Genomic DNA, 27,401 nt, shown 5'->3' on the forward strand with positions numbered 1-27,401 from the left:
TAAACTATGCATGCCTATTAATGTGCACATTATGTAACATGATTGACTATCAGTTATACCAATGCTTTCTATATCTATGACCCATTATGCAAGCACTAAGATTTACTCATAAGGCTATGACAAAGAGCAATCAATATTACAATAAAAATAATTTTATTTACAAAAAATTGCATTACATCCAACGATAATATTTTATACACATAGTATTTTGTACAATATTAATTATCTAAAAAATTTCAATTGTGTTATATGTATATTTATCATTTTGTATTTAGAGTCAGAGATTAAATTGTTACCTAATCTGAAAATACAGTCTATAATGTAATTGTATATTATAATTATGTATTGTTTGTGCTGCAAGAAAAATGGAAAACAACAAAAAAATCCAGAGATCATTAAGATTAAAAATTTCATCACTGATATTGCAGCCACAGCGATAAATTGTCAAGCTATATCTGCTATTTTTTTCTTATATTATTTTATACAGTAGTAACTTCAGTATTACAGTAGGGAAAAAGACTTCTGTTTGTCAAACAAATACCCTAATTCACGACATTGTACATAAAAAAAACTGAAAGCTTAGGAATGTAAAACCGATTACAATCCTAATCTTCCGGGTGTGTTACGATACGGGGCGGGGGTACCCGGTTCCCTAACACCAGGCGTTAAAATTTCCTTCTTTCGGACTGATGCCTGTTCTCGCTCGAGTTGCTCCTGAGCGCGTGCCTTCATCTCTTCCTCGGCCTCCTTCATCTGATGCTCCATCTCGTGGAGGTGTTGCATCGCTTGCCGTCGTTTCGCACGACCGCTTCGACCAGTCTCCTTCACACTGAAGAACATTGGGCCCAATTCAGCTAACCAGTGACCGTCCACTGCAGTGACACACTGCATGTATTCCTTGGCGGTCATCACGAGCTCGTGGTATACGACGTAGTCAGGTGTGAAGCCCATGCCGAACAGCGCGGAGGTGGGATGAAGATGGCAAGGCATTCCGGTACGGCAATTGACGTACTCGCCGATGCCCTTCAAGCGCGCCGCTTGGTGAAAGTAAGCGGAGCAGATGCATTTTCGTACGATGTCCCAATCGGTGCCGCAACTAACGACGTCCATCTTCTGTTGCTTCAGAATTTCCTCGAGCTGCGACCGTACCTCCCGCACCTTGCGCATCGCCTTTGCATGTATGAAATGGTCATTACACCAGGAACTCGAATAACCATTCGCCTTCCATTGATTGTATACATTTAAATATGTCAGGTGATCTGATTCCGGCACCTGAAACTTTTCGCGTGCCGAATCTGAATCTTCCTCGCGTCCCTTTGGTCGATAGAAGATCGATGGAACCGACAGCATGGAGACGATAATGAGGATATCAGCGGTACAGCCAAGTTGAGAAGCGACTATAAGCATTTGACATTGCGGTGGATCCAAGGGAAATTCGGCCATTTGTCGTCCGAGGGGTGTCAAGCGCCCGGTATGATCAAGTGCCCCCAAGATCCACAACTGATACAACGAATTCAATATATTATCTTGCGGCGGTGGATCCATGAAATGGAACGCCAATAAGTCTTGAACTCCCAGCGATTTCAGTAGCAGTACCGTGTTAGCTAAATTTGTACGTTGTATCTCGGGAACTCCCGTTAATAATAATTCGTCCAAGTATTGTCTTCGCGTGTACAATCTGTAGCATTGACCAGGACCGGTACGACCGGCTCGACCCTGCCTCTGATCAGCATTCGCTCTCGACACGGGATACACTTGCAGAGCGTCCATACCTATTCGAGGATTGTACACTTTCAATTTACAGTATCCCGAGTCTACGACGAAGACGATTCCGTCGACTGTCAACGACGTTTCTGCTATATTGGTCGCCACGACACATTTGCGAAGACCTCCCTCAGATCGTTGGAAGATCTTCGCCTGCAGGTCCGACGGCAGCTGGGAATAAATAGGCAGGATGGAAAGAGGCGGAGCCGATTCGATTTCGGCTAAACGTTCTTTCAGAGCTTCGCAAGTGACTTCGATGTCCTCTTGACCGGGCATAAAGACCAATACGTCGCCGCTTTTGGGCTGCAAATGAATCTGCAAGACCTGCTTCACAGCCGCGTCCACGTAATCCTCGACCGGATTTTTCGCGTGCAGCACTTCGACGGGGAACGTGCGTCCAGGTATTTGGAATGTTGCCGCATTTCCAAAGAAAGCGGAGAACTTGCTGCTATCCATCGTCGCGGAGGTGACGATTAATTTTAAATCATGCCGTCTAGCGACAACCTATAAACATTTTTTAATTAAAAAGACTGTTGATATGGGAATGTTAAAATAATACAAGAACAAAACGCGAACTATACCTCTCTAAGGAGACCAAATAATACATCGGTGGAAAGTGATCGTTCATGAGCTTCGTCCATTATAATCACGCTGTAACGATCCAGATCTCCTTCCCTCAAGCTTTCTCTTAGTAAAATACCGTCGGTCATGTATTTGATGACCGTCTGTAAAGATAAAATTTATATGTTATATGCATGGTATCAAAACATATACGAGTTTTATATCTTAGACAAAACATATGGATGTTTAAATTATATTTAAATTACTGTCACTTACATCCTTCGAAGTACAGTCTTCGAAACGTATCGCATATCCGACCTTTTCGCCTAGAGCAGTGGCCATCTCGTCGGATACTCTTTTCGCGACGGACATAGCAGCGACCCTTCTAGGCTGAGTACAACCAATAATACCGTTGCGACTGTAGCCGTCCTCGTGAAGATACTGCGTTAATTGCGTAGTTTTGCCGCTACCGGTTTCACCTACTATTACAACGACGTTGTTCTCCCTGATAATGTTCAGCAGTTCTTGACGTACCGCGAACACAGGGAGACTCCTCCTTTGATGCTGTATAGATCTGTGCCTAGCTTCTCCCGTCACCTCTCCGGACCCTATGTGTCGAGCGTACTTTTGTCCGGCCTTGAAGTCCGTCTCTTGCCCTGCAAGCTCCTTGTCGTCTTTACGTCGATCATGTACACCCATGATATTGCCGATGTGCGTTCCGGCCAGTTCCCAATGCTTCTTCTGCGCCCTACGTCTCTCCTTTTGCTCACGGTATGCCTTGACCAGCGCCGAGCCTTTCCTTGCTACCATAGCCATGTCGGAAGTGGGATCACGCACGGGTACAACCGGTTCCGGCTGCTTCGTGAACACGATGCGCCCATCCAGAAACGGTGGAACCACGTTGTGAACCAGCAAGTGAACTCTCGCCTCTCCCTCGTCGTCAGGATCGTCGTCGTGGTCCAACGAGCTCACCACTCCGGACGTTAACATGCGATTACGCTCCCATAATTCGTTGTCCTTATTTATCTGTCGTTGCTGGGCGGAAAGACGTTTCTGCCTCCTAGCCTCCAATTCCATTTCTTTCTTTCGTGTATATTCCTCGGACACATTGGCGAAAGCGTTATTCTCTCCGTCGTCTAGCGCATACCACTCTCGGTCTAGTCGCTGCTGTTCCTCTTCCCACAGTTCCTTCTCCTCTCCGTCTATCATTGGAGTGGCATCGGAACTCTTAAAATCTTTGTTCCACGAGTTGTACTTATAAGAAGGAGTAAATTCACTTCTGACACTGTCGCGACCATCTCTGTTACCATAAAGATTCGGTGTCGGATGATCCCAGCTCGATCGTCTCGGCTCTTCGTCTTCATCATCGTCCCAATTGCTCTTAGAAGTTGGATCTCTCATTCGGAACTTCGGCGTCTGGGGCTCGTCTTTGAATCTCAGAGGTGTTTGCCTCACGCTACTATCTCTGCTCCGACTGTCGCGATCCCTTCGCCTGTACATATCTCTGTCTCTCTCACGTCCTTTATATGAATTTCTAGAATTCCTATCATCCGCGCTTAATCGCTGACGCTTGAGTCGCGCCTCCAATCTCTGTTGCGCTTCGGAATTGACACCTCCAGTATGAGTAGGAGTCTCCTCTTCGTAAGATCGGTACCTCCTGTCTTTTCCTTCGGATTTGTTAGACTTGGAACTGGTAGGTTCCTGCGATTGCTCCCTTCTTTTTCGTTCTGCAAGCTTGTCGAGACCGAGGATAGAAGGCTTCTTGAAAGTGTGGTCCGAAGCTTTCTTACGTATGACCAGACCACCTGCTTGATCCCCTACTGTTCCCTCTAATCTATACAAGCTTGGATCGTCTGACATTTTTCTTTTGATATATACTCTATATATCAAAAATCAGTAAAATATTGTTATCTCCTGAAATAAAAAGACACAAATTATATTTTGAGAATTACCATTGAAGAAACAGAATGTGTTGCATTTTATTAAAATGCTCATACAATTGAGTACCACAAACAGATAATCATGTTTAAAACGGAATGCTTAATTGTTAAAAATAAATAAATTTTGAAAAACATACTAACCTAACATTTGTCACTCGAGAAGAAAACCGAGTGCTGTATTACGAGATCGTAGTTTTCGCATTCATGAAGCAGTTGGTTGAAACGCGCTTTACAAACACCTTCAAAATTCACATATGATATACGTTTATCATGTGATCTCAGGAAATAATGTAAAATAATCCCCAGCACATTAACCTAAACGATATACCGAGAACAGAAAAAAATCAGAACCACGAGCCACGAGAACTACGTTCTTCGGAAAAATTCACACCTTGGCAGAATAGCAGAAAGCAGGAAAGCAGAAGCCAATCAGAACTCGCGGTGCAGAAGGTAGACTCCCAGCAGTCCCAGCCACTCCGTTTACCGCATATGCGCCATCTTGGGAGTTGAATAGGAACGAATCTCGAAATTATCCAATAAAGGGAGCTTTCCAGCAAGCGACACAAGTCGACACAAAAGTCATTGGTCGCGTTCAGCAGACCAAGCCGCTCAGTAGCAATCGAACGTGATTGGTTCTTACTTTTAGAACCAACCAATCAACGCAGAGTGTTGATAAGACGAACTCAACAATTGTGCAACAGTTGTGTCTGCTGAACGCGTCCATTCTATCTTTCTTTTTTGGCAATGAGTGACAAAGATAAAACAATACTTATGTCGACTTGTGTCGCTTGCTGGAAAGCTCCCAATATGTATTTACATATATACATAAATATATAATTATATAAATATATTTAATCAATAAATAATTACAGTTTTATTTAAATATTTTACATTTGCAGGCTGCGCTTTAATTCTAATAATATTTTTATATTTATCAATATTTCCTTACTTCAATTCTATATTTTAATTAATAGCGTTTGGGAGTGCAATAAATCCTAAATGTGTAATTATAGACTACGGTCCACTTGACGCTACAAATAATGGTTCGAAGAGTTTGATTGACCCATATTAGAACAAGGAATTTTACTAATTGACCAATCAAGAAAGCGTTTACAGTTTTATTTTTATATTGATTTTATTACTCATTTTTTCCATACGTTACAGCCTCTAGATTCTTTTATGCTCCACGGTTTTAAATTTTACCATGCACATGCGCGATTAGTTTCGCGCTGCGACGTGGCGAATTCGAAGGTAAACGAAATTCTCTTCGCGTCTTTTATTTTCGCGTCACAAATAAATCGCGCGATAGATAATTATTATATTCCTGTAACATGGACGGTAAAATCGCTCTTGGGCACAACGTCGCTGTCATGTGAACGCTTGAATATCATACGGATCGTAATCATCGGTTTGTCGAAAGTTAAGCCCCTTACACAATGCCAGGCAACAGGCAATAGGAATAGGGAATAGAAATCAGAAATCATGTATAAATGCAGAATAAACATCAGTGACACAGGCAATAGACCGTGAGACAGGTTAGTTTCATAGAGTTTCCGTAGCGTTGGAAATTCTGTGCGTGTTGCCTGTTGCCAACCAATCATAGCATTCGAATTTTTTAGATTGTGATTAATGATTTTTTGGTTATTTCCTGTTCCCATTGGGTCTGTTCGCGTTGCTTGCACTTTTTGCATTCAGCATCTTCGCTTTCTCTCTCTCCAACGGCCGAATATATATTTATCTCATTTCAAGTGCAAAAATGTTTGGGGATTTCAAGCAACGCGAACAAGCTTATTGCCTGTTACCTGGCATTGTGCAAGGGGCTTAAAGAATGCAGCGGTAGCGATATACGTGGCGCGCGCATGCGCGAACGTTCGCGTTTCCCGCCCGCCGCGTCGAACTCGCGGAGTCGCGAAGCGAGATCTGGCGTTTGGTATGTATATGTAACTATGTACGTACGTTACGTACGTCCTCGCGTATAAAATAATAAAAAATAAAAGTACAGCGGGCTAGCGCGTGCCGATAAACGACGGAAATCGAGTGCGCGCGTCGCGACGCCGCGTTAATTAATATACGCTCTCGCAAACGTCGATTGATAGTCAGCGAGCGATCGTTGTCACGACCAGCAGCGCCAACATCGCCCTCGCGTACGTCCGTCTCGTGGTCGGCGTTGAAAAGGACATCTCTCTTTCTTAACAATTCTCGGAGACAAGTTTCGAACCCGAGATATAATTTCCTAGTTAAAAATCTGGAAAATATAAATTCTTTCTTAATCGGACGCGTTGGGTCTAGAATATCCGAACGAGGGTCTCAGCCTCAGCACTCTCAGCTGTTGTAATTAACGTCAATCGTGACGTGTGAATTGTGAATCGAATATGTCGGGAGTCGGAGTGCCGTGTGAATCATTGGACGAGCGGTTGTTTGCAACGATTCATCGGTATGTCGTAATAATCGTATCTCTCCTCTATTTTCCCTCTTATTGAGGTTATCAGGTTGCTTCCCTACGACCTACGACATTCCCGGATTCTCGACGTAATCATGGAACTATGGCTGGATTTCGATATTCACTTACAGTAATGACAATATTGAAAGTCTGTAGTATACGTGACGTAAACTATAGATTTTTAGTACTGGCAGTGAATATCGAAACGCAGCCAATGTATGCGAAATGCGAGCAAAAGTCGTTGCTATTTGCAAAGTTAATGTATTTTGTAGTCTAAAGCAATATATTTTTATAAAATTTCAATAGAATGCGATTTTTAGAGAAATTTTGAAAATAGGTTTGTTAAAAAATCTTAAAAAAATCTTAAAATTTAAGCAGTCATATTTAGAGTTAATTAGCGACTAAAACACAAGCTTAGTTGAGCTGTTACAGCATTTTTATTCTTTTTTCTAATCATTTGTTAAATTTTTTTAACTGTATTTTACGGCAGTTATTATTTTGCTGCAAAGGTCGAGCGAAGGGGACTGAAATTAATTTAATATGCACCGATATTGATGCATTATTAAATTAATTTTACATTTACTTTTAATTTTTTTGAATTTTACGATCGTTATCTTTAATTTTTATATTTGAATTCTATATTCCTGAATTGCGAATCATATGTGATTGATCTAAATTTTCTATTTATTTAAGAAATAATTAATTGATCTAACCAGTCACCTCCGTAAACGGACTTTTGCTACGACGATCTTTAATCGATACATTGTCATTTATGTTTTTCGCAACAGGCTTAGTAATATCATAATTGTTAGACTCATTGAAATGAGTTGTAGAATTTTGCTGATCTGTTGTTGATTTTCGTGAAACTACATTTTCCATAAGGCTTTCTTTAACTTTGTTGCATAACTCTTTATTTGGCATCTTTGACGATTTTGTATTCTTCTTTAGTTTGTTATTTTTATTATATTTCTTCCAGCAACGTTCAAAATTCCCTAAAATGTCCTTCCAGATGCATAGTTCTTCCACTAAAGAATAAAATTTAGTTTTAATTATGTATCATTCGACTTAAGGCTCCTGTTCACTCACTGCCAGCCAGCCATTGATGACGTCAAAAGCGAGAAATGAAAATTCTTGCAACGTACATAAAAATAGAAATGTTTTTTAATTAAACTTGTAATTAATAGAATACATTTTTAAAATATACTGGTATTAAGTTATAACAAAATGGGAGTCTTTGATATATTTTAACACTACGAAAATTATTTTATACATAAAAACTGCACTAAAACGAAAAATGATGCTGCAAAAATAATTTAGCTTCTTAACGTCATTTTTCATGCTTTACAGTTCACAATTTTGCCCAGAGTGACGCTATGTGTACTGTCAACGTGGACTTGGCAATCGAGCCAGTAGGAGCCTTAATCGTGAGTGTGAGTTTAAATCAGTAAATTATTTATCAAATTTGACAATTTAATTTTATACTATTATAATGGAAAAATAGTTGAATAGTTCTTCCTGCTGAACATTAATGTTATAAATATTATATATCTATAATTTATAATGAAATTATATAGTGAAATGAACCTTGAGAAGCTTTCGATAAAGTTTTCTTCAATTTCATGAATCACATATGAGTTGGAATTTAATAATTTCTTGTTATATTCATGAATAAAGTTCTATAACCTTAACTGCACATTTTCAAGTATCTTACCATATAAAAGTAATGTTATAAACATAAATAATCCCGTGGGCAAGTTTGCAGTGGGTAATACGCTGTATGCCAATTCGAAAAGAGCTGGCCCTTCATGAAAAGCCATTCCTTGGATAGTGTTGACAAGCCATGGCAAATAAAGATACGGAATTCCATAGGTATCGCCGATTGTTAGCATCGTTGTTGATACTAATGCTGCAAGCACATCTCCTATCATTATCTTGATCCTCAAATCTGCGTCAAACAAGATTAAATTATTTTCTATCATTGTCATACTCGTGTTAATTAATCGTGTGAGGCTGAAGCTATTAATTACTGTAATTGCGGCGGAATAAATTATTAAAAACCGCAGGTCTCGTTGGCGAAATAGAACGAAATGAACTGCGTGAACCAGTTTCCAGAGCGATTGAGCTTAGACAGTTAGTAGCGAAACACATTATGCCTATGTATAGCATCTTGATCTGAAACAAATATAAAAAATGAGAAATATATATTTATATATAATATATATTTATTGTCAAGCAATCAATAATCAAGTAATTTAATTGTTTAAACTAAATGCCAAAAATATATAGACTGTTTTTGTATTCTACAGTAAGTGTCTTAATTAAAATTTTAGTTGAATAATAAAATGTAAAAATGTGCGGTAAAATAATAATAATAATTGGTACCAGAACTGAGAGAATTGATCACTTGGTTAATTAGAATAGATGGAAAAACTAATTATATATTTACCTTGGAATTTTTTATTTTATGATCATTATCTTTAATTTTTGTGTCTGAACTCGATGTTCCCGAGTCGAGAATCATGATTAATTTGAATTTTCTGTTAAATTTCCCAAAAATTTCCTTGGTTATTATTTCATTGACTGCTTAATGTTAGCTATTTGATTGGTTATAGATCATTACACATGTGTCATCCATAATTTGTCTGAAAGTTAAAAGCGTGAATAAAAGACGGAGTAAACGATAATCATCTAACTTCAACCGTATAAGTTTTTTTTCTTACATATTTCTTCTTGATTTATGTTTATTTTATGTTTTATATATGAATTTATCTAAAATAAGAATTATATTTTTTATTTAGGCAAAAATGTAATACATCGTAGCAAATGAAATTTACATACAACCGCCTTCTCTCTCACTTTCACTTTTGCATGTTGCATCAATATTCGTATTTTGTTCATGTTTCTTATTTTCACATCTAGATATCTTTTTCATATTCTTTTTAAAAAAGAATCATTTTCTCTTAAAAAAAACTGCAAGAGCTTGAAGGAGATATATATATTTTTGTTTTGCAATTGAGTATTTTTTGTTCAACATTAATATTTAGGAAGTAAGAGATACATAATTGTTGTATCAAACAGTTTCCGATTTATATGTAGCTGTAAATGTAGCTTTTGCCGCTTAAAATCTCTGTAACGTCGTAGAAAAAAAATGGTCGGCATCGTGTGCGGCCCGAAGATCCGCTCATTGTTTGTCTAATGCATATTGACTATTAACAGCAGATCCGTTTGCCTTATAGGTCAAGCTGTGGCTACGTCACGTCCTTATTCGCTAAGCAGTCTCATCGCTCCCGGTCATCTTCGGCTGCCATCCATATTCGGCGGTCTCACCCACAGGCAATGCCAGTCGCATTCATAAAAACGTCTACCTGTTTGGTGAGTAGAACGCATTAAATACTCATGCATTAATTAAGCGAAAGGACATCGTCGTACGATAAGGTACGGACGTTTTAACGTATATGACATGTCCTCTCGCGACGAATAGCTCATTCGTACTCTGTCTATCCAGAACAATGTTTGTGCGAATCTTTTAATCCCGTGTTAAAAACCCGTGTTAATTTGAGCATGGGTTAATGGTCGCTTTATAAGTGAAATTTTATTAGTATCAAATCGGAGAAACAACAGAAATAAAACGATGATCGATAACCGATATATAATTTACAACTGTTCGTTTTAGGATATGACAAAATATCTTTATTGTAACTTCCTTCTTTTCACTTGTGACAATAAATGGAATAAAATAATTATAAGGGAATCTAAGATAATTTAAAAAATACAAAAAGTGTAAAGTTAAAGATTTGTCGAACAATGGATTCTTTTTTCTTAAACTACTCTTATATCTTATATTCTTAAAAGTTTCTTAAATAATGAGGGTATATAAGCAAAACCAAAGTCAATGATGTAATAATGATATAATAATATTTTTAAAAATTAATATTTAAAAAAAATTATTCTAATATTTATTTTTAAATTTTATTAATTATAGTATTGATGTTCCTTTATGGAAATAAAACACAACTCCATTAAAATATACTATTTTATTGAGAAATCTCGTAATTCGGTAAAAGCAAATCATTCTATAACATTCCCCATGGGTCATCCTATAAATAATGCAATATAAAAGGGAGAACGATTTATTCTTTATAAAGTCAACACTGAAAGACTTTTATCGCTAGGAAATTGAAAATTCAAGATTAAGATAAGAAAAAGTTGCAAATAATAATGAAAAATATATTTTGAATTAAAATTAAAATACAATATAAAATATCAAATCTTTTGTTTAATTTCCAAAGTATCTGAAAAAAAAATCGCATCACTTATGAGATGACCCAATATATATCGAGATAGTGTATTGCCTACTCGATCCGAGCAATTTAAGGACAAGCCTGATGGAAGTAACTCGATCGAAAGCAGGCGCGTTCGAGAAGACCTAGGGCGTGCCGGAGATTACGATCGATATGCTCTTTAAATTCCTCGCGAAAGCCTGCCCTCGATATTGCCGGCGCGCAGATTCCCGTCCGACATCCCGGTCGGCCTTTTCGGCATCACGCACCGTGCGCGTTCGTATGGCGAGCCGTAAGTATAGGTACACCGAGCAGAGAGGACGCGTACACGCACCGACGCAGCGCGGCGATACATACCGTGCGCGTCGTACACGCGAGGACGTGTACGGGGACACGACGAGTACGTGTCCTGCGAGCGAGAGGTGATCGAGGGATAGATGCAGAGAGCCGTGGGCTCTCTGCTTCCGCGTGCACGGACAATCGCCTTTTGACGTGCGTAGCGACGTGATTAGCCACTTTCGCGCCCCGAACACGAAATCGCCGTCTTATCTACCTTGGAGAGACTTTTGGAGTATCCGTGAAAAAAATTTTATGTAAAACTCATAGGGCGATCTTATAATCAAAATTGTCTTAAGTTTGGTCATGGGCAGTCTTAAGGCTCCATTTGATCAACAAAACGTACAGTATCTCGAGATGGTACTTCAGACGATCTTGAATATAAGGTCGTGCTATAGATTAAATAAAACTGGCCATGATTCACATCATAAAACTCCGTGACAAATAGCCGCCGCTAACGCAATAATGAGTTGCTTATCTCAACAAAATTCTCAATGAGATATGAGAGATGGTAATGCGCGCGAGATAAATTACCACTTCTGAAATATTTTTTCCTATCGTTTTTATTATCGCTATATATGTTTTCACCTTTATCGTTGTAATTATTAATTTACATGCACAGTAGGCTTGCAATAATACGTAATATTGTTCGGAATATTTTTCACCGTTTGTTCACCGCGGTTACGGCACTGCTTACGCGTGCGTGTACGTACGTACATGCGTGTGCGCCGCGTCGTCCGTCGAAGAAAGCTCCTCCGCGCTTGAGTAACGCTACGGGACTCTCGTGAGTCTCTCCTCTCGGCTCTGGATGACCGCGGCCGATCGCCACTCGCATGAGCATTCGGATCACGCTGCCGGAGCGAGCACGTAACAATTTCTGTTCTTGGGACTGGAGCCACCGGATCGTCGATCTTTTCGTTCCTCACTTCGACTTCGCGACGCGCATTCGGCGCGCCGAAACGATTCGACCCTCCCGATTCTTAGGCCTTGACTCTCAATTTGGGCAAGGGCACGTCACGTGAACGTTTCGTACAACAAAGAACTTGGAAATTATCATATTGTTTCAAAAAGTTCACGCTGGCTAGCTTGCAACTCGCTACTAATGTTGCTTTAGAGTTGCTACGTATCTACGTCTCGTATGCAACGGTTTTTTATGTATCACATATGGCAGAGATTTATTTTAATATATAAATCTCTTTGTCGTATTATATTCGTCAGAGTATACTATCTGAAAGAAGCGGAAAGATTATAGACGAGAATAAAAGTTATAAAATATAAATAAGAAGTACAGTAGATTTTTTTCAAGTCAGCAACCACTTAGAATTCTGTTATGTTTTATTATGGTTAAAAAAAATGATTGAAATTATATCGCAGGTCTTCATCACTCTTTAATGAAGTCAGATAAATAACTTTCTGCATACGTTGCAGCCTTCCGGTCGTGCTCGCGCATTTTTTCGTCGCTGATATTCAATTCCGGGCAAAATCCTGTCGGCTAATGCGACCATTAGGAGTCCCAGCCGTGATAAGATCAATCCTCGCGTGTCGCAATGCTCTTGTACTTTCCGAGGTGTCAGCCATTTGAGGCCAAAGTTGTCGGTTTTACGGGCCAACGTGTTTCAGATTTCGATCGATGATGACGACGTTTCGACATTCGGACTGCCGGTTGATCATGGTGCAAGATTTAAGTCTTGATTCATCAGAGGGGATAGGGGGGGGACAAAGAGAGAGAGAGGGGGGGGGGGCGAGGATCCGATTGATAGGCGCATCAGGCACACGCTGAATTCTTATGCTAATGCGAGAAAGGAGCCGAGAAGACAATACATCCACACGCGAACTCCCGGGGCATCTGTATACACCCTGCGTTCCGTATTCTGTATTCCGTCAAGTGAATTAATACAATCACGAGGACCGCCGGGTGATTTTAGATGCGGTGAGATCGTGTTCGCCACCCGGTGCTTTTTTATTGAGCTTTCTCATCGGGAAAGGGGGATCGTCGCGCGCGGGCGACGATGACGATGCGAGGAAAACGCCTCGACGTCCTAACGGGTCCAGATTTACTCTTTTCACTGGGGAGCATATGCGGCTATGCGGTCAGAACGAATCGGTCACTCTGATGCAGACACAAAAAATATTTTACAAAAGATATTTCTTTTCGAATGTGAAAGTGATAGAGAGAAGATCATTCTCACAGAAAAGTTGACTCATTGTTCTGGTCCTGTCCGCAATGCTGATTCAATTGAACATTACAGTTCAAAACGCGGTTGCGTGTATAATCCGAAGAAATAGTCTCACGCTTTTAAATACCGACCTTTCGTCAATTTTAATTGAATAGCTTTAATTAGCCTGAAGGAAGATCCATAGGGCTTTAATGTTTTGATAAACGGAGATTGACTTGGAAATTATTGTTGTTCTATTAAAAAAGTCACGTTTATGTCTTTCGCTTTTCTAAAACTTTATAACGTAATGCTAACGCACGAAATAGGTCAAATCAAAGACTGCCAATGAATTCGTTTAAACTAATGTCCGTGCATGAATATGCAAAAAAACCGTTGCGTATACGTTTCTTTTACGTGATCGATTTATTGAGTCGCTTGCTAGGAAAGTATAAAGTCGTCCCTTGTTTCCTTTCTCCTTCTCTCTGACGGCTCTGCGATGCACGATACACGGGGATCTCACTTCCGGTTAGTACCCGAAGATTACGGTATCGATGACTTCCGTCAATCACGGATATCACCGAATTAGGATCAGTCTCAAATTATCACCTGAATTTCGAAAGATTTCGGAAAATCTTCGAATGATTATTTTGAGATAATTCAATGTTTTTTCCCGCAAAAGTATAATAACATCATTAGTTAATTATACCTAGTTTTAAACACGTGAGGTTAGATGTGTGTTGTAAACGTGAAAAAAAATTTAGGAAAAAAAAATTAATTAAATTCTTAAAGATATATCACGACAAAGCAACATTCAGACGATGATTAAACTTGAAAACCTATATTATATTAATTAGCTTTAGTTATTCATTGATTAGCTACTCCCTAATTCTCTGCTAGATCATGGATTCAGCTGTGTGTGCATGTAACGTATATACAGGGAAAATTAACCACGATTAACGCTAATTGACGACTGGTGCAATCCGTTCTAAATGAGTACATTTCACTCGAGCGTTCGGGAAGTGCTTTTATCGAGAAATACGCAACAACTTTCCGAACGATCGCGAACGAGGGGTATATTAGAGACGCTCATGCGTGGTTTTCTTTCTTTGGTCGTTGATGCAGAAGAGAAGTTGACTGGCAGAACTTAAGGCCGTCGCACACAAATTGACATAACAGTAACAGGCGTAGCGTACCAAGTGCCTTGTCCGATGAGATACGCTCGTATCGAGCCACCATATTGCGCAGAATTTATTTTGAGCGTTTCATTAGTCGAGACGCTTATATACGCTGTATGCTTATGCACTTATGTAAATTTCTGTGCGGTGGGCTTTACGATGTAACGGCCGTTCTGCTTCGCCAGGGTGGATGAATGTAGCATTTCTCGCATTACGATCGTAACTGTTCGCTAAATGACAAACCGCGGAAGAACAGATAAAAATTTACGAGTATTGTATTAATCTCTTTAAAGAGAGATTGTAACTTAATTATTATTAAACATACATGGGATTTCTCGTACAACAGTCCCTTTATATGAAACACAGAAAAGATTCGAAGGTAATCATTTTTAACTATAACACTGCATGGAGATATTTATTCTTCCACAACTAATCTATTTTCAAAGAATTTAAGAAAATTGCAAGTACGTGTCTCTTTCTTCTGTCTTTAATTAATTTTATAGATATTTTACGGCCTTACTTGTTGTTGATTGTTATACATATATATTCTTGTACATGTTATGTAGAATTAATCTATACGTATTAAAATTGTATTTAATATTAATAAATAATAGATAGACACAAAATATTAAAAGATTAACAGTAGAGATTATGCAAAATTTTTGAACTTATCTTTAGTTATCAGTTAAGTCTTGCATGTTTTATTACATAATATCTACTAGGTGCCTTACATTTTCTGCGGATGATTTTGGCCAATTATTTACAATTAAGTAAAAATATTTATATTAACCGAAAAAAATCAATAAATATATATATCATTCTATTAATTAATTAATACGTGAACTTCAGAAACGATTAATATTAAAATTAAAAAATTTCATAAATTAACTTAAACAAATTAATATAAGAAAATATATTGTATATACAAGATATAAATATTCCAATATCTTATATTTATTTTTTTATATAACATATTAAATTGCACGGACATAACTTTTCTCTCAGAGATGAGAATACATAATGTTAAATGAAATAAATTAATGTTGCGTCATTTTTTAAATAAATATAAGAATATACGAGATTATACTGAAAAATCAACCAGTCCGCGTCCGGTTAGTTGGCGGATTAGTCGACGTCGTGCCAAGCGAAGTCATCCCCGACGAGCGACGAACGAGTGGCCCTCACGTAGGCTGGAGGAGGGAAACCGTAGAAGGTGAGAAACCTCTCGGAGGCTCCCGACTGACGGAGGCTCCGAGCCAGGAATTAGCATTGCTTCTCCGGAATCTCTTCTCGTCTCTCCTCCGCTGAGCGCTGCCCCTCGTTCTTCTCTCGCGTCTCTTCTCTCGCTCCCTTTCCTCTTCGGTGCTCTCTAAACCTCGGTTTCCCGTAATTATTTTAGTCCCCTCGTCTCTCGCGCGATCCGCCCCTCGTTCCCCGGTCGTGGTAACGCCGGAGATGTAATCGTGGCTTACCGAGAAGGAATGCAACAATTTAGCAACTCGTTTTATTTTTATCTTATGCGTGGAGATGCATTATGCGCCCACGAAGAAGTACAATTCGTGCCGACCGACTATTATGTCATTTTCTTTTTACAAGCTAATCTGTTGCACGAACAATTATCTGATGTATTGTTATGTCACAAAACAATTTGCGTCAAATTAAATATTCTAGCATAACCCAAAAAGTATCTTTAGCTATGACTATTAGAAATGACTAAAATATAATCAAGTTTTATTTCCAATACGTTATAAAATCTTCAAGATGAAGCGCAATTAGTAGAGCATTATTATTATTTGCAATCTGGATTATTTGGAAAAATGCAAAATGTGCAATATATTGTATAATATTGCGAGAATTAAATAATCAATTGAAAGTTCTCTCGTTTTAGATTTTCATTAACTTAGCATAGCGCGCAGCTTCTTTCGCGCGCGAGCGATCGTGACCATAAGAGTGGGTATCTAAACAATTAAATTAAGCGCTTTTGTATCGACAGTATCGTGCGTTATATGACTAGCAGCTAGTCATATAGAGCCGGGAAGCTTTTCCAGCATGTTGATCTCTTCATCCGATTAGCGCCGGTCGGGGAAGCGACTATTCCGCCATACCACTCATTTCGCTCTCGTGATACATTTTTTTTACTCTTTCTTTCATCACGCATCGCCAAGGAGATCCATAAATAAAATTGATACGATCTTTTTTTTTTACGTACGTACTTTATTTTTTGCACATAAAACGAAACGAGCGGAAGTTTCTCAAAATTGCATGAATATTACCATGACGTTCTCTCTTGTTGGATCACTATACTATATCTTTGCCTATATTCACCTTATCTATCTTTACACTTCTTTCTATTCTTACCCCGTCATTGTCTTTACGCGTTCTTGTATTTTCTCTCACAAAGTTTTTCTTTCTTATACAATTATATCTGAAACTGTACATAAATACATTTCGCTGTTGATTCATTTATAATACATTTATTCAGAAATTTTCTAATATTTTTTGTATCTTCCTAAATTCGGAATAAATAATACTTTTAGCGAACACGCGAATATTTGGCATGTAAGATTTTGATGGGAATAATCGAAAGTTCGTTAGTTCCAATATTCTTTGTTCTTTTTCTTATACAATTAGTAAATATTGCAAAACCGCTTGCAACTAGATATATCCGTATCACGCATCGTATACTATCTCGGTATTGGTTTATACGCACCACCTGCTACGCACACCCGCTGTTAACCGTCGCGTCGATATCCGAGTATAAGTACGCCTGGAAATTTCGTTGAGTCGATGTCCAGGATACGAAATGAAAGGTGGCACGTCGATTATCTGATATCACGGAGAGACAAACAGTCCTTGACAGTTTTTTTTTTTATAATCTCGGACAAGGATAAAAGAAACGCGCTGAATATAGGCACACGAAGTACAAAACTTTATAAACATATATATATTTTTATTGTGTCTTACACTTGGCAGAAATGCTGATAAAATCAATTAAGATTTTATCTAAGTTTTTGATACCGTCATCATGAAATATTTCGACTGCTGTTATTAAATCCAACAATTACTTATTAAAAGTTGCACATGCTGAAAGATAAAATTGTTTTATTATTATTTCTTCTTACATATATATCGGATATCTATTGTGCAGTAATGTTTTATACCTGTAAATTCATAGATTTGTTATATCACATGAATTTAATTTAATTCCGCCAAAAATGAAATGCAATTATTAAGATATAAAGCTCACGATAAAAAATTCTTCATCCTGTTTTCGATTTAGCGGTTTTTTTTTACCAATCTAAGGATGCTAAACACATGCTAAGAAAGTGCGCTGCAGACAAAAGACTGAGGATAAGATGCGATTAATGCTCTGCGATTAAACTCGCAAAGTCCAGATAATACATAGAATTGATGACATTCTGTCGTACAAATGTTCTCACGAGCGAATTAATTTAACGAACAAAGAGCAATTATCGAGTGCGGTTATGAAGCAATTTATTAAGAAGGTTGGCGAAGGGCACGCGAGAACAAGGAGCAAGAACGGTTCAGCGATTTTGTGACTTACGTTACGTTACTACGTGCGCTACGTGCGCGCGAGCGACAGACCCTGCGTGCGTGTATGTGTGTGTGTGCGCGCGCGCGCGCGCGCGCGGGAGTTACGTACGGGCGAAGGGGACAGACCGACAGAGATAAAGAGCACTTCCGGACGCGCGCGGGGAGAGACCAAGGTCCGCGTATCTGTTGCTGCTGGCAAGGAGAGGCGCAGGAGAACCCGCGGGAGAGTCACACCTGAGTGCCCACGCTTCCTCTTATCCGTTCCCTCCCTTTTGTCTCTCGCTCGCTCGGTCCCGCTCGCCCTCACGCGAGTCCCACAGAGCTCTCCCTCTCATGCCTGGCCCCCTCACTCGGTCTCTTTCACCTTCTCGCTCTCGGCGGGCTACTCCCCATCCCTGGGGTACACTATCTCTCTTTTTTCTCTACTTCCTCTGTCCTCCCCTCGTACAAATGGCGCGCACCATCTCTCGTCATGTCGTGCCCCACGGTATCCTGCGCGAGCGACGAGTGTTCCTTTCGATAGGGACAATAGAGGACTTTTCAAAAATTGTTCGCGATTGTCGCGGAGAAAGAGCCGAGTAAGATAGGAAAACTGGAGAAGAAAGGTTTCTAGAAAATATTTCCCAAAAGGAGAAAAATAAGATGAGAGTTAATCAACAAGGATTAATACAGACAATTAAAAATGTTATTGAAATTTTTTTGTATTATTTGACGGGGATATCTAATTTTACATTTCGATTAAATAGCATACAATGACTACCAGGTAAATCGTGCAGAAGATAACTAACGGCAGGTAGATGAAGATGTCAAAGAGGTATTTCGCGTGCGGGTTCTCTTGACGTGACATTCTCGGCTTTCATACGAGACGATAATTATTTGAATGTGATTCGTAGGCGCTTTATATAAGCAAAATCTGATGTATAACGAGACGAGTGGCTTTCGATCGGCGCTTAGGGTTACAAGTCGTTCAACTCACGCGTATCGGTTTACACGAATTACACGATCATGCGCGCGATACTATAAGGCAATATCGTTGACTCGTGCTCGTCTCATTGATATCTTCCCTCCGCTATATTTCTCGAAAGCGGGATATTGCGTGCTCGCATGCGGCCGTAGGTATATGCCACGCAATTTTCGCGAATAAACCCGATACTGGCGCGTTTTGACGACGAGAAAGCTTAAGACCGAGTAATTTTTCATGCCTATACCGGTATTACTAATTGCGACTTATTACATGGCAATGAAACTTCACTTAACAAGGGTGTTATTATGATAAGACGTTTTGATTACAAGTTCAGCAAACGGGTAGATTGAGCCGCGCCGTAGAAAATTATTGATTTCCTTGCTAAAGTATTGTTGTTAATTTACATTGAAAGAGCTACTTTTTAAAAGGCTAATTTTCATAATCGATTTGAATGCATAAATGACTCATTGCCAAAAACTGTAAATAATAATAGCGGAAGTTATTATGAGGATACCTATAAGATTTAATTTGCGTACAAGTTGCAAAATAATGACAACTCGTTCAACTATATATGATGTGAATTTTATATTCTAATAAGTAACGTTCGAATGGATGCCAATCTTTTCGGCAAACTTCAGATTCAGCGTATCTTGTCTCTGATTAATCAGACGATAGCAACCACACAAGTGCCAACCTGATTCGAAGCATCGTTCATGTTACAAACATTCGCTCGGATTTCCAGTGTTCAGGGAAAATATAGATGCAAGATGATCTTTCGTCATTCAGCAACTCGATTATCACGCGCTCTCGGCTCCTCGAAGACTGGCAATTGACTTTTAATCTTTAAGAAATCATACCTTGGTTTACTGTGTGATCACTACTTTTAATTAAAAAATACATTTTAAAAGACCGAATTTTTTAAATGATATCAGGACCAGCAAATATAAAACAGAAATAGTTAAAGGAAAAATTAAGAACGCGATGATTTAATATTGTGATCAGTGCGCTAAAAGAATTAATAAAGCTAGATTAAGATTTAGTGCAGATAAACCTGTACTTAATTGCGCGACTCCTAGCTCTATCAAATGAATCTTCGACATTCGCTTACAAAATTATAACGAGGAAATGTACAATAGAATCGAAATTCGAACGAGCTAAAAGTAAAGAAGTTAAGTGGTCCTTTTTCCCACGATGTATCGATTCAGCGTGTACTTAAGAGACTTTTAGTCGGGCATATATCAACGAAATATAATTTAATGTGGCGCGCATACAAATCCCCCCGTCCTGCATTCTCCAGTCTCTCCGGACGTAGTTCTCCTTAATCGAAGGAGGATGTGGAGTCGGTTAAGCCGAAGTCAGTCAGTCAGTTTCATTTGAACGTCAGCTGCCCGGATGTCTCCCCCATCTGTGGGACTCGTGTTGCAGGGAACAGAGGCACCCATGTGAGACACCTTCTCCTCCGTGCTCACTCACTCGTCTGCTCACTCAGGTGGACCCATACACGTCGTGCGCGTGTATATGCAGCACGTAATGCGCGCGTATCACGCCGTACACGGATACATCTGGACGCCAAGTACATCTGCGTACTGCGACGGTCACTATCTCTTCGACAAAACTCGCCGCTGAATTGTCGAGACTCCCGATACGCTGTTGCTACCTTATTGGAGTACGAGATCAAAAGTCACACGTCGTACGGGTCTTCTCGCGTGGAATAAAACCGTTACCCAACGTTCTCGTTTGGATCTTTTGAATAAAGAAGACGATCGGATCGATATCCCGATAAATCCACTGATCAATTTCGAAGGTGTCTAATGAATAATTTACACTTGGTCCGAATAGGTGAAAGATCAGTAATCAAGGGTCACTCTCCGCATTATGCATTCGCTCATTTATTCGATCTTCTATCCGACTTTTAAATAATCGAATATATATGCATATTAATTTCGGCTGCCGTTTTCGTTGGTTTCTTCCTGAGCTAACAGCCTGATCAAGCTTATCTTGTATATTAATGAACTCTTTATCCACAAAAATACAGTAACATTTTTCTTAGCACCTTTCTTTTTTTTATTTCAATTGACGTATACAAAGCATGAAAAATTTGGCCAAATTATTTCAATGTTTGAAAGAGTAGAGAGAACTTAATAAACAAGTATTAATGAAGATAATTTTTATTGTATGTTGTTAGTAGTAAAGTTATTCGTATATTTACTGAAATAATTGAATATATACAACATATATAGTTGGCGAATATTTTCTTGTCGACATTAAAAAATACGTATAAATTTATAAATCAATCATTGCTGGTCTAAACAATCTGGATCTGGTTTCATGTGAGAAAATACGTATTATTTTTTGGATATCTTGCATCTGATTCCATTGCAAAACTGCAGGTGTTGACGAGCTAAGCACTTCTTGCGTGGTTGTAAACATCACAAGAATCGTTCGCGCGATGTAATAAAAAGTTCAGAAATATTTCAGATAATATCGTGATCTCGCAAGTACCATCCTGTGCTATGCACGTTCCTTTTTCTATTCTATTTTTACCGCAATAAGATATATAAATATAAAACTTCCTCGTAAGGTGCTGAACAATCGCTACAATTACAAAATTATATACCATGAATGAAAACGATGTTGAATGAAAATGTTATTTTGACGGTATTAGCGAATAGTTTTACTGTTAAGAGTAATGTGAAGGATATAAATGAAGGATGTATACGTGAGAAACACGAAAAATCGTTCTGTCAGTACTCTATCAGCAAGATCCATATCTCGAGAAGCAAGTGACATTCTATACGTATTCGTGGAAGCCTTCTCGGATTAAAGTGACCAGTTACGATGACATACAGCAAATGTAGCAGATCACATTGCGCAAAGTCTAGTTGACAAATCAGAACCGTGTTCTCCGTCGAATCTTCGCTACTCCACTCCGTAAGCAAACGTGACATTCGAAATCAGATGATTCGGCTCAAAAGATTATAGGAAGCATCGTATGCACAAGTGCTTCGCAAGGTGCAAGTGTATAGATCTAAATTTTTGAAATCGTATCTTTAATTTAATAGTCAAAATTCTTTTTGGGAAATCGAGTTTGTTTTGAAAATCTTCGAGCTGAAGAACTAAGAATCTTCTTTATTCGTTGCCTTTTGTCTTTTTTTCTGTAATACTTTCTGAATATGCCACTGGAGAACATGATTCTTAGAATAATCATTAGAGTCATTATATAGAATGAAAGTATTACAATTCATCTCCTTTTTCGTTGTACTGTCGTATTGCCAGCTACAAACGGATGGGTCGGTGCGATAAGCGCGAACACGATATCGTCGGCACGAGCGAACGTGGAAGAGTATGGATATACATATGTGCGTGCGACGCCGACACGCCCGGTACACTGCACGTTGGATATAATGAAAATGCGAAGCAGGGAAGATTTATAAGAAAAGCTCCCGGATGTGGGAAACTTCATCTTGATCAATTAGCGGTCGAGCGTGGGTGTATCGCGGAAAACGTAATGGAAATGCAAAAACTATAGACTGTTCTGCACTATACAAAGATACGCGAATGTGCTCAAAGCATGATGTGGCGACTTGTTAGAAATATTTGCAAAAATACTAGCCGAACTTTGTGTCACGAAACTTCTCGAGATTTTTTTTGAGTGAGATCTCACTCCAAAAGAGTGAAATCTTACTCCAAAAGAGTGAAATCTCACTGGAGTGGCAGTATTCCCACTCCAAGAAATTTAGAGAGATATGAATTTTCTCGTATTAAATTTCTTTGTGAACAGTCCAACGTGTATATTTTAAAGAAATTTGTCTACGTTAACGAGTCGAACGATCGAGTTAAACGTGATTAAAATCAACTTGTCAAGAATGCAGCTTCGCTATTGATATATATATAGCTTTGTTTGGACACACTGTGTATATTCGGCACTCTTCTGCAAGGTAGGAGGGGATTCTCTGTCCTGTCAGCGCCTCTTCGGGTTCAACGATCTCTGCGAGTCACGTGTGAATTCGTTAACCCGATATATAACATTAAGTTTGGACAGTGATTAGATAGATATTTCTGATATATTTCCACATCGAAAATATCCACATTTCTGAAAGCTGCGTCAGACTTGACGTAGACTTTGTACGTAGTCGATTAGCAACGTAATAATTTTGTGCCTTATTGATAAACAAAAATCTGAGTTCGTTGTTCTAACTAGAAAGAAAGTTTGCAATGTAGTTACACATCTTCGAAACAAAGACGTCACATCTTATTTTCTAATCTAAAACGATAATCGATTCCGAATTCGTTAAAAGCGTGAAATGTTGGGCAACGGGAAACGAAATATATGCCCAAGAAAGCGATAAGGGAGATCCTTCTTTCTTTTAACGGAACCGTGTTACAAACGGCGGCGTTTGGCCGCGACGACGTGAAAACTCGTATCGTATATATGGCACGGCGCGAGTCGCATCGTTTAAATGCAACAAAAGTAGAGCGCTGTCCACGTAGGGCAAGGAAAGTGAGCGGAAGACAGGTGAGTGCAGGTGAGGAACGAACTCGAGGTGCGGATGTACACAGAGCAGAAAGAGAAGAATCGACTCGCCCGCGGGTAGATAACCTACCGCTGTTGTAAAGTGAGCGAGGGGACCGTGTAAGGTAACTGAAGTTTCTGACCAAAGTGAAGGAAATACATCCGCGAAACGTATCGTTATTATTTACTTTTTTTTGCCAAAGACAAGCTGACATAAGAAATTGCAGAATTGTTCAATATATGCGTTCAATTATACTTCGTATATTTTTTCCATGCTTTAATATATTAAACAGATATAAAAATATATATGACTTTATAAGTTATGCTATTTATAACATATTTTGGATAATAAAGTATTAGCCTGTTTTTGCCGTAATCGTTTTCGTCGTGAGGAAGTGTCGTTCCTTTCAAAATTGCTGGCTCCTCGATTATGTCACGGAGAAAATTGTCATTATTTCTACTCCGATGGATGCGTTTTCCACATCTTAACGATCACCTTACCTCCGTATAACAACCGCCGGCCGCGATCTCTTACCGTCCAAAAGGCAGTCAACAAGATTAGAAAGGTGTACTCAGCGTCCGAGTGCACGTAATTACCTAATGAGTCACTAGACTCACTAGTCTTTTATTACACGGACATATTAATTGTTTCGTTCGCCAAATAGGCAATACGTCTCTATCACATAATTCATATTATATAACGTACAGCATCGTGATTTCAAATTTAATGTTGTGTCGTCTGTAATAATCTGCAACCCAATAAAGGAAGTTGACAAAACTTCACGGAGAAACTTAAGTACCACAAAGAGAATTTTTTTTTTATTAAAGCGAAAATATTCTTCATTCAATCTAGAATTTAGTTGGCGAATTATACGAGATGCAAAATCGCTGAGTTACTATTTCAACAGGAAAGTTCGGATTTTTCATCATCCTCCGTAGAAATGTTTATCTTTTAATTCTATTATTACTTTATTCTTGTTATTACATTATACGGATGGTATGTGCCAAATGTTAAACACGAAGAAGCGAGAATAACCCCCTTCGGGCGTCCCAGGGGCTTCCTCGCGCGGGGTGTCTCGTGGCCGTGGTTCCGAGAAGCAAGAGGGTTAGCTCGGTGGTTGGCAGGAGTACACACGCAATGAAGTTGTGTGCGGGGAGTTTAATGTGTTCGAAACAGCGAAAATACGAGCTATAATAAAAATTAGACGTGATAATTGAGATATTATAATGTTTACTTCTGCACATTATATCAATATTACGCAAACGTAATTTCGAGTTTTCTACACGGGATGATGAAAAATGTGAACTTTCTTGTTGAAATAGCGACGCAACGATTTTGCATCTCGTACGAATTGCCGGTTGAATTCCAGATTAGATAAAGAATGCTATACATTCGAGAGGCTTTGGGAAAAAAATGATAGACTTTGTAACCGAGGTAAAACGAAGGCTTGGCAATCGTAAAATTTGGAAGTAGGCCATCGTGTAAGTTTATGACCGAAGTTACGACAAGAATTTACGTATGCATGCGGTACAGGCATAATGCATATATAAGGAGGACGTGGCTGCGTCTATATACACGTGTACGGTAAACGCGCGTACACGAAAATAGCTCTGATATCTATTTTTGCTAAATAATTGCTATATTCGATCTCACCAGTCGTCGAGGCTTAAAAGAATATTATGCGTCGCACCGACCGCGAGCTTCGATCTTTTGTCCGCTACCGCAGCGATACTCCGCGAAAGTGTAATTTCCATTGCTCTTTTCGAAGTTGAATTGTAATTGCGTAAAAAAAAAAGAAGTGTACGGGTACGCTCGAATGTATCATTTAGAAACTGAGACCGTCGAGTGGTCGCTATTCCGGGAAACGAGGGAGAAAGGTTGGCGGCTAACGGCGGCCCAACGACGCCAAGACCGTGCGTATACATGCATAGGTACGCACACGCACGCACGCGTCAATCCGCATTGGGATTCACGAAAGCTCGGCCGTACTCGCGAAAATTGAAAATAACGGAATTACACCGTCTCATGCAAGTCGATGTCGCTTTTAATGTCTTCTCTCGTGTCCCTTCATATCTGTCTTTTGCGAGCGGGAAGTAGATTCCGTGATGTTTCGCAAAAATTTTGATCTTCTCTCTTAAAAGAGAGATCTCTCGTTCTTCCTTCTACAAATAATATTTATTTTGCGCCGCAGTTGTCAGTTATGAATATCCGTCAACTTAATATAGAATTGCCCGCGCATGTGTTCGTGAATACATGTATCGTTCACTCCATACATTATTCACGAATTCTTAGGCGAATGTTCACCACGTGGCTAAATCCACCTCGTTCGTCCACGTCCGCATGTTATGAAAAATCTATGCTACGGCCTTGATATTATTCTCATTATTTACCTTGAATTTTAGGCAAATATTCAAGTTCAGATCTTTTTACGGTCTTCACTAAACACCATTCTGCAAATCGAAAACTTCTAACTCTATTTAAAAAAGGAAATAACTTTCTGTTTATTTTATGCGTTAGGATATTATTTATCAGATACTTTAGTATTTTATTTCTAAAATAATATATATGTACTATGTACGTTTTTTACAATATACAAGTGACTATTTGATATGATTTATTAAATGTCGCGGCTTCAACTTTCGATAAATACGAAGTATCGGATAAAGTCAATAGAATAGTCTTTCTAGCCTATTCTATAAAGACTATGAACTACAGCACCGTACAGATTATTATTTTAAGATTGACTCAGAGAGATGATAATACGTCCGACGTTCAAAATACCAGACAACTTGTTACATCTGTCCCCCCCCAAAAAAACGTTATCGGTCAACGTCGAAGGGTCACGACTTCTTCTATATTAATAATAAGTTAAAACCTGGCCAGTTATCGGGAAACGTGGAAACACAGCAAGACAGAACCATCGTCGTTATCGAGTATCACCAGCGGAGGTTGCGCCGGTAGACGTGGCGGCGGCAGTATGGTGGTCAATAGTGGGGGACGGCAACACACAACGGCGCGGCGGTGGTGTTGCTGCTGCTGTGGTGCCCTCGCCTACGTCGGAGCGACCCGGGGTGGTTGGAACGTGCGCGGGAAGCAGGGTGGGACAGGTGGAGAGAGCAACTCTCCGCCGCCGGTGACGTTTTAGCTCATGCAGAGGTGAGCCAGCAGCGAGAGCCCCGTGGTATTGACCGGTTGCCTCCCTAGCCGGTTACCTAGCAACTGTTTGTGGCCAACACACCTATGAAACCTTGGAGATCTGACTTTAGCCTACAGACCACCCATCCGACCATCACCCACCCATCCAGCCAAGAGGTGAGCCCTGCTTCCTCCCCAGCCCTCTCCGCCTCGCACACCCTCGGCGGCCTCTGACGCTCTCTCCTCGCTTCTCCATCTCTCTCTCTCTCTCTCTCGCTCTCTTTCTCTCTTTCGTCCGATCGAATCAGATTCCTGGGGTTCGGGGAAGAAGCGCTCGATCATTAGGACTTCCCTGTAAGTTCTCGCATTCGTACCTTGGCGCCGTCCCCATCCCGCCGATGGTGGGGGACTGAGGGTAGCTAGATGATCAGCCGTTGTTATGACCACGAAAACGCACACTGGGGAGAAAAAAAGGTTTCGTGTCGAATTCGATTGCCAGGCGCGGAGAAGTCATCACGATAATCTCTCTCGTCATTGCTAGCGTCGAGGCTAACCTTTTGGCCAGGGACGTGGCGGAGTCA

At 39.5% G+C, this 27,401-nt stretch overlaps 2 protein-coding genes across 4 annotated transcripts; both read right to left on the bottom strand.

Annotated features, from left to right (window-relative positions):
• Positions 1 to 148: 148 nt before the first annotated feature.
• On the bottom strand, positions 149 to 4,655 carry L(1)g0007 (ATP-dependent RNA helicase l(1)G0007). Its single transcript, XM_071772158.1, has 4 exons — positions 4,407 to 4,655; positions 2,602 to 4,239; positions 2,346 to 2,489; positions 149 to 2,268 (listed from the first exon to the last, which is right to left on the bottom strand). Exons 2-4 carry the CDS (start codon positions 4,183 to 4,185, stop codon positions 598 to 600), a joined length of 3,399 nt encoding a protein of 1,132 aa, XP_071628259.1. The 5' UTR covers positions 4,186 to 4,239; positions 4,407 to 4,655; the 3' UTR covers positions 149 to 597.
• Positions 4,656 to 6,716: 2,061 nt separating this feature from the next.
• Positions 6,717 to 26,907, bottom strand: LOC139809574 (uncharacterized). Of its 3 annotated transcripts, XM_071772546.1 has the most exons (7): positions 26,561 to 26,907; positions 9,544 to 10,070; positions 9,426 to 9,474; positions 9,152 to 9,347; positions 8,733 to 8,877; positions 8,417 to 8,650; positions 6,717 to 7,730 (listed from the first exon to the last, which is right to left on the bottom strand). In XM_071772546.1, the coding sequence occupies exons 4-7, from the start codon at positions 9,224 to 9,226 to the stop codon at positions 7,414 to 7,416; spliced, it is 771 nt and encodes a 256-aa protein (XP_071628647.1). In that variant the 5' UTR covers positions 9,227 to 9,347; positions 9,426 to 9,474; positions 9,544 to 10,070; positions 26,561 to 26,907; the 3' UTR covers positions 6,717 to 7,413. The 3 variants fall into 3 exon arrangements, with proteins under 3 accessions (XP_071628647.1, XP_071628648.1, XP_071628649.1); XM_071772547.1 differs by lacking the exon at positions 26,561 to 26,907 and having other exon boundaries at positions 9,544 to 10,076; XM_071772548.1 differs by lacking the exons at positions 9,426 to 9,474; positions 9,544 to 10,070; positions 26,561 to 26,907 and having other exon boundaries at positions 9,152 to 9,413.
• Between the last annotated feature and the right edge of the window lie 494 nt (positions 26,908 to 27,401).

The sequence above is a fragment of the Temnothorax longispinosus genome, chromosome 3 (genome assembly GCF_030848805.1).
Source record: "Temnothorax longispinosus isolate EJ_2023e chromosome 3, Tlon_JGU_v1, whole genome shotgun sequence".
Classification (NCBI taxonomy): domain Eukaryota; kingdom Metazoa; phylum Arthropoda; class Insecta; order Hymenoptera; family Formicidae; genus Temnothorax; species Temnothorax longispinosus.

Bases quoted from the DNA above. Each gene is read 5' to 3' on its own strand.
- LOC139809574 (XM_071772546.1), bottom strand. From the start codon at position 9,226: ATGATTCTCGACTCGGGAACATCGAGTTCAGACACAAAAATTAAAGAT. The intron at 8,878-9,151 runs GTAAATATATAA...TATTTGTTTCAG, and splicing joins ATAAAATAAAAAATTCCAAG to ATCAAGATGCTATACATAGG. The intron at 7,731-8,416 runs GTAAGATACTTG...TTTATTCTTTAG, and splicing joins TATAACATTACTTTTATATG to TGGAAGAACTATGCATCTGG.